The 6,806-nt window shown below is 39.3% G+C and overlaps 1 protein-coding gene across 1 annotated transcript; it reads left to right on the top strand.

The window, feature by feature from the left end:
- Positions 1-5,619, top strand: LOC149829583 (granule-bound starch synthase 1, chloroplastic/amyloplastic-like). Its single transcript, XM_090016031.1, has 13 exons — positions 1-224; positions 1,385-1,773; positions 1,993-2,073; positions 2,181-2,279; positions 2,395-2,484; positions 3,021-3,084; positions 3,179-3,279; positions 3,361-3,470; positions 3,560-3,803; positions 3,884-4,060; positions 4,248-4,439; positions 5,060-5,146; positions 5,241-5,619. Exons 2-13 carry the CDS (start codon positions 1,405-1,407, stop codon positions 5,484-5,486), a joined length of 1,860 nt encoding a protein of 619 aa, XP_089872157.1. The 5' UTR covers positions 1-224; positions 1,385-1,404; the 3' UTR covers positions 5,487-5,619.
- Positions 5,620-6,806: the final 1,187 nt, after the last annotated feature.

The raw sequence follows: 6,806 nt of genomic DNA, 5'->3' as shown, positions 1-6,806 counted from the left end.
ACGGGTACCACTGCTCCCCCATTATTCACCAGTCACCAAGAGTGCGAGACAGGGAGCGCTTCCCATCTTTGCTTCTTTCTGAAGTTCAGAATCTGAACAGCTCCCACATTTACGGTCACCATTGCTCCTCCATAATTTACCACTGACCACTCTCCAAGAGTGCGAGACAGGGAGCTCTTCCCATCTTTGTTTCTTTCTCCACAGCTCCAGGAGGAAGTGAGAAGGTGGGGGTCCGACTCTGATACTGTATGCTTGGTTTTCCATTTGGTGTGGTGTTTTTTATTTTGTTCTGCTTGGGGACTCTATGTGATTTGGCGTGATGGTGTTGATCGTTTTTGGATTTTGAAGTTGATCTTGGTGGTTTTTCTGGGTTTGTTTAGTTTGCTTTCTTTGATGGAATACAATGGTTGTGTTGCTTTCCTCTTTTTTTTGAGGGGTGGGGTGTGATTGAGAAAGGAAAAAGAGTTCTTTGGGCTTTTAGGACAGCCTGATTCCTTTTTGGTTTTTGAGTTGCTTTGGCCAAAAGGTTTTTGATTCTTTGATCTCGCTAAGGCATGTATAAAGGGAAAATGTGGCACAGGTTTTGGGATTTCTTTTCTTTTTTTCCTTTTTGTGTTTTGCTGGATATCATTATTTTGAGGATGTTCAAGTAGCTGAAAAAATGGCTTGTGCATGGTTTAGGTTGGTGTGTGCGCTTGAGGATGGGTAGATTTTGTCAGAATCTCTTTTCCATATATGAATTTCTTACCCAAAAGAAATTTGAAAAAAAAAGTGCAGTATCAGCATTTAGATATTTGTAAAGCCGATACATCCGTGGGTATTATTACCTTGATTTTGCTTGGTGGTGTTTTTATTTGATTCTTCTTGTGTTCTAGGAATTGTTTCAAGTATTCAGCACTGAAATGTACTTTTCTCCTGTTTGGAGTTCAATCTATTGCCTTGCTCAACAATGGTGATGTCTACGTTGATGCATATAGTTTAATACCATTAGGCACAAAAAATTTGCCTGTTATTGGTTCTGTTATGTTCTCATCATATGGTCAAAAAGTATGATTGGAAGCGTTGAACATCAGGTTATATTAATTGAAATAAAAAGAAAAAAGACAGATCTTTTTTATTAGCTATAAATAATTTGTTTCTACTCAGGCTACTCTTGTGACTCGAGCGTGTATGATCCTCATCATTTAGTCAGATCTGAATTGATAGCGCATGACAAAAAATCATTCATCGAGCATGCCTGCTTTTTTTCTGAGAGGCAAGATAAATATTCTTGATTGATCGACTTGTGTCTAGCTGGTGGGATTATGTAATGTTTAAGATGTTATGATGGCTAGCTGATTTTTGCAGTTGAATTGTTTTTAACTTTTGGTTCATTCTACTACAGGGATTCTCTAGAAAACTGCAATGGCCACACTGAATGCCGCACACTTGGTATCGGGTGCATTCCACTTTAAATCCAGTGGGGCCTGTGAACCAGAGATGGTGCCATTTGCAAAACATGCTGTTGCTGGCAAAAGGTCTCTTCTCCACAGTCACCAACTCAAGTCATACAATGGGTTAAGATCCTCAAATGCAGTGGATTCACCGGCAAGTGCCAGAGTAATTTACAACCATGCTGCCAGAACAGGTTTTAAGCAAGAGGATAGAAGGCCAAGCAGTGTGATTGACTGCAAGAAAGGAATGAACTTGGTGTTCGTATCTGCAGAAGTGGCTCCATGGAGTAAGACTGGAGGACTTGGTGATGTTCTCGGTGGACTCCCTCCAGCAATGGCTGTAAGTCTGGAATTAGATTCAATCTATTTAATGCATATTAATTTTCCCAATATATACTTAAGGTTTTATTCTGGTTTTGCTGCAAGCATATCAATTTGTCTTTTCAGTTGAAAACATATTTATTCATTTAATTTTTTTCTATGGAATCCTTAAAGGCATATGGAAATCGCTATTATTTGATTGTGCTTATTGAGGCATCCACTTTTGGTTCTTCTCTAGGCTAATGGTCATCGTGTCATGACTGTCTCTCCTCGCTATGATCAGTACAGAGATGGGTGGGATACTAGTGTTTTAGTTGAGGTACTGACAGAATTCTTGAACTATTAATATATCCCTCATCAAAAGTATTCTTTCCAATTCTCAATGTCTAATTAAGACCTGAGATGAGCTCATTGATAATCTCGCAGTTGAAGGTTGGAGACCAAATTGAAACTGTGCGCTTCTTCCATTGCTACAAGAGGGGTGTGGATCGTGTTTTTGTTGATCACCCAATGTTCCTTGAGAAGGTTCGTGAAATCTCTTTTGTGGCCTTACTCATAGTTCTAGATTGTTGGTAAGCATGTATTTAAAGGGAAATGTAAGCTGAAACTTACTAATGAATGCTTTGTTTTTGGTTTCTAGGTATGGGGAAAAACTGGTGGCAAGATATATGGCCCCAAGACTGGAGATGATTATCAAGACAACCAGCTACGTTTTAGCTTGTTGTGCCAGGTGAGGAGGACCTTATTCTAGCTTGTTCACAAAGAGTTTGCAAACTATGTTCATTTTTCTTTACAAACAAAATCACCTTCCTTCAATTTTGTTATAGTATCATCTGTTTTTTCTTCATACTCTTTCTTTAACTTTTATAGGGCATATTCTTCATTGTCATGTTATCATACATTATTAGTTTGTTTTTTTTATATTTACACGGAGAAACCACCCCCAGGATCTGAGACCTAGCCGTGCTGGCTTTGCCTGCTGTACTTTGATCACTGTCCTGGCAGTGTAAAACTCCGTGGGCTTACCCATTGCCCCCAGGAAGTCACCACGCTTCGGCTTGAGCAAGGGGTGATGCCCATGGGATTTGAACCTAAACTACCTACCTAGCAGCCTAGGCCCCATCCCACTACACCAAACCCCTTTGGGGCATACATTATTAGTTTGCTTTTATGATATATGTTGTTTGCAGCATCTGCTCACAGTTCTAACTAGCCTGTGTTAGTTGCCCCAAAATAAAGTTTTCATCTGGTGTTTATGGTATGCAGGCAGCTCTTGAAGCCCCAAGAGTGCTCAATCTGAACAGCAACGAATATTTCTCTGGACCATATGGTAAGTATTTTAGTTTAAGCACCAGGTTGTTTTCTCTGTTCATGAAAAGTGGTGCACCATGCCGTCATTAACCCTTCTTATATGCTGTAAGCAGGGGAAGATGTTGTCTTCATTGCCAATGACTGGCATACATCTCTGCTTCCTTGCTACCTGAAAAGCATGTATAAATCAAAAGGGTTGTACAAAAGTGCCAAGGTAGCAATCTTGCAGTCAAAAGATTTAACTGACACCGGATACATTGAGTATTCTAATTCCCTTTGGTTCCAATTGTTGTAGGTTGTGTTTTGCCTCCATAACATTGCCTACCAAGGTAGATTTTCTTTTGCCGACTTTGGACTTCTGAATCTACAAGATCAGTTCAAGAGCTCCTTCGACTTTATTGATGGGTAGATTTTTTTAGCCTCTGCTTGAGCATCCAGCATATACTTTTGAAAAACAGCACCGAATTTCTAACATTCTTGTGTTGCCTTCACAGCTATAGAAAGCCTGTGGTCGGCAGGAAAATTAATTGGATGAAGGCTGGAATATTGGAATCAGACAGGGTTCTAACTGTGAGTCCATACTATGCACAAGAACTAGTATCTGGGGAAGCCAAGGGAGTGGAGTTGGATGCCATTATTCGCAAAACTGGGATAACTGGAATAGTGAATGGAATGGATGTAATAGAGTGGAATCCAAAAACAGACAAATATATTGATGTCAACTATGATGCCACAACTGTGAGTTTTTCTTCTGCAAGGCTGTTCACTCTTCAAATAGAATTAAAGGTTGATACCCAGTGCTAATAACACCTCTGCAGGTCTTCAAGGCAAAGGCTATTCTGAAAGAAGCACTTCAAGCAGAGGTTGGACTGCCCGTGGACCGTAACATTCCATTATTTGCTTTCATTGGTAGGCTGGAAGAGCAGAAAGGTTCTGATATCCTGGCAGCTGCTGTACCTCAATTTATGAGGGAGGACCTTCAATTAGTTGCTCTTGTACGTAATGAGATTAATCATTTCCCTCACCTTATCTTCATTTCACCTTTGTTAAAGTTATACAAAGGCCTTTTTCTTTAATATGATGTAGACCCAAAAGTTAGGTTCTTCATCAAACTTCAATATTAATTGCAAATGATATATTGTAAGCATGCTTATGTTCATCCATAGTTTCTGCTGTCTGCAGGGAACTGGGAAAAAATCCATGGAGAGACAGCTTGAACAGTTGGAAATTTTGTACCCAGATAAGGCTAGAGGCGTAACCAAATTTAATGTTCCTCTTGCCCATAAGATAATGGCAGGAGCTGACTTTCTTCTGATTCCCAGTAGATTTGAACCTTGTGGCCTCGTCCAGTTACAAGCAATGCAATACGGAACGGTATGCATGCATCTTTTTTGCTAGATGTCATATTTCAGAGGGATCAATTGCTGACTTTTCTGCTTTCGTTTGTTTATACTCCTGGGCAACAAATTTGCAGTGCGCTCAAACTGAGTTGCTCAAGTCTATAACATAACTATGGATCTGTTGTCTGTCTCATAATGGAGTTTTTGGTTTGCAACATACACACATGAAAGGGCCATACCCAGTTCGATCCCCTACTCCATGTTGCTGGGTAGGAAGGGGCCTAGAGCTGATCTAAACATTTTTCTTTTTGTGACAAGTGGCTGTCCCCAGATACACACGACAGCCTGAGCACTTCACTCTTACACCAAGCATGCATACCAGAGAGAGAGAGAGAGAGAGCAATTGTGCAAAATAAATTGACTGTTCTCTATTAGTTTGTTTGGAAGCGCTGCATTTGCACAGTAATAGTCATCTTCATTTGGCATATATTATATGCTTGTCTACTTATTCCAGGTTTCTCCTGTGCTTACTTTGTCTGTGCATCCTGATGCTCATAGCGAGATCCTGAATGTGATCATTGTCTTGGATTGGTGTATAGTTTATGGATGAATGTTCTTGTTCTGAGATGCTGATACTATTTTTCTGATCTACAGCCGTCTAATGTTGTCACCACGGGTGGATTAGCTGACACTGTTAAGGACGGTTTCACAGGATTCCAAATGGGTCCCTTTAGTGTGGAGGTATGCATCAGCTTTGTTTTCCAAATCTTCTTGGTGCTTCTTTATCCTGGCATTGTGGAGTTGCAATCTTTACTTTTTCTCCTTCCATTCTTAGTGTGATGCTGTTGATCCATCAGACGTGCAAGCCCTTGTAGCTACAGTGAAGAGGTCACTGGCTATCTATGGGACACCTGCTTATGCAGAGATGGTCAGGAACTGCATGGCACAAGATCTTTCATGGAAGGGCCCTTCAAAGAAATGGGAAGAGGTGTTGCTGAGCCTTGAAGTTGCAGGTAGCCAACCTGGATTTGAAGGGGAGGAGATAGAACCTCGTGCTAAACATAATGTTCCCACTCCTTGAACAAGGGGTACTCTTTGCCTCTCTTCATTTCGCTACCTACTAACTGATACTATTTCCTATAAAAGTAATAGTTTTCTCGTGGAGAATAGACTATGGGTGTATCATATGGATCAATAGATTTACCTTGCCCTCCGCTTCTCATTGTTCTTGTGTGATATATAATTCTAATTAATGTAGTAGACCAAGTTGTCACTTATTAGTGGGAACCGATTTAGACCCAGTTTGTGCATAGTTCATGTTTCTGGTCAAGACAAATAGCATAGAGTTGGTGCACAGACTGGGTCCAAATTACCACAAGTATTCACTGGTCAGGTGTGCAGGCCCCATGTTCAAGCCTTGATTGCAAAGAGGATTTTTGTTGTTGTTCCTGTTCTCGTTATTTTGAGTCTATGGTGTTGAGAAATTTGAAATCAATATCATGGAAATGCAGGAGATAGTTGTCTTGAGCATGAGAAATTAATACTTCTAGCATTGAAATGCAGACGGTTTTTCTTTTTTAAAAATGACTGTACTATACCTGTTTTTGCTGAAATGATCAAATTTTTAAATCTGCCCTTCCTAAATTTTTTGCTATAAAATGACAGTTTTACCTTTCATAAAAGTGAATTTCTTTTAAATATGCAAACTTTTCTCCTTCTAAATATGTGAATGTCCTATTACACATTTGTGAATGTCCTGCATGTGCCTCTTGTATGACTTTATTAAAAGGAGGCTCACAATTTTTTTGGATATTTGCAACCATGAGTTGTATGTGCACATTTCTTAACTAAATACTCTCACATTTGTGAATGTCTTCACACACTTGCAAACACCTTCCTGTGATTTTAATAAAAGTATTTCGCACATTTTTGGGACCTTTGCAATTCATGGTTGAGAATATTGTATTGTATTTGCAAATGTCATGCTAAGGGTCTCATTCTGGTATTTGCAAAAGTGTCGCTAAAGGTAGGTAAAGCTTTTTATGACGCTTCAAAAGTCCTGCTAAAGCTTTTAGGATAAAATTCACATATTTTGAAAGAAATTCACATATTTATGAGAAAATTCATATTTTCACATTTGTGAGGGAATTTGCATAGTTTGGAGAAAATTCACATATTTGATATTTAGGAGGAAGTTCGCATATTCGATGAAAATTTGTATAAAGGGTAAAAAGGTCTTTTTATAGTAAAAATATTACGAATTTAAAAATCAGATGGATTTAAAAAATTATAGGGCATTGAGGTCATTTTTCATTTTATTTTTAGCTTGAGAAACTACTTTGCTCAACGGGTGCGGTCAGCATAATGGCCTGTCACATGCACCTGCAGGGCTCTGGATTGC

The sequence above is a fragment of the Nuphar pumila genome, chromosome 8, assembly GCF_984573655.1.
Source record: "Nuphar pumila chromosome 8, dmNupPumi1.hap1.1, whole genome shotgun sequence".
Classification (NCBI taxonomy): Eukaryota; Viridiplantae; Streptophyta; class Magnoliopsida; order Nymphaeales; family Nymphaeaceae; genus Nuphar; species Nuphar pumila.
The sequence above is the reverse complement of the archived record's forward strand: the minus strand, read 5'-3'. Positions and strand labels throughout refer to the sequence as shown.

Coding starts and splice junctions, on each gene's coding strand:
- LOC149829583 (XM_090016031.1), top strand. CDS start 1,405: ATGGCCACACTGAATGCCGCACACTTGGTATCGGGTGCATTCCACTTT. Junction 3,280..3,360: donor GGTTGTACAAAAGTGCCAAG/GTAGCAATCTTG, acceptor CAATTGTTGTAG/GTTGTGTTTTGCCTCCATAA. Junction 4,440..5,059: donor AAGCAATGCAATACGGAACG/GTATGCATGCAT, acceptor TCTGATCTACAG/CCGTCTAATGTTGTCACCAC.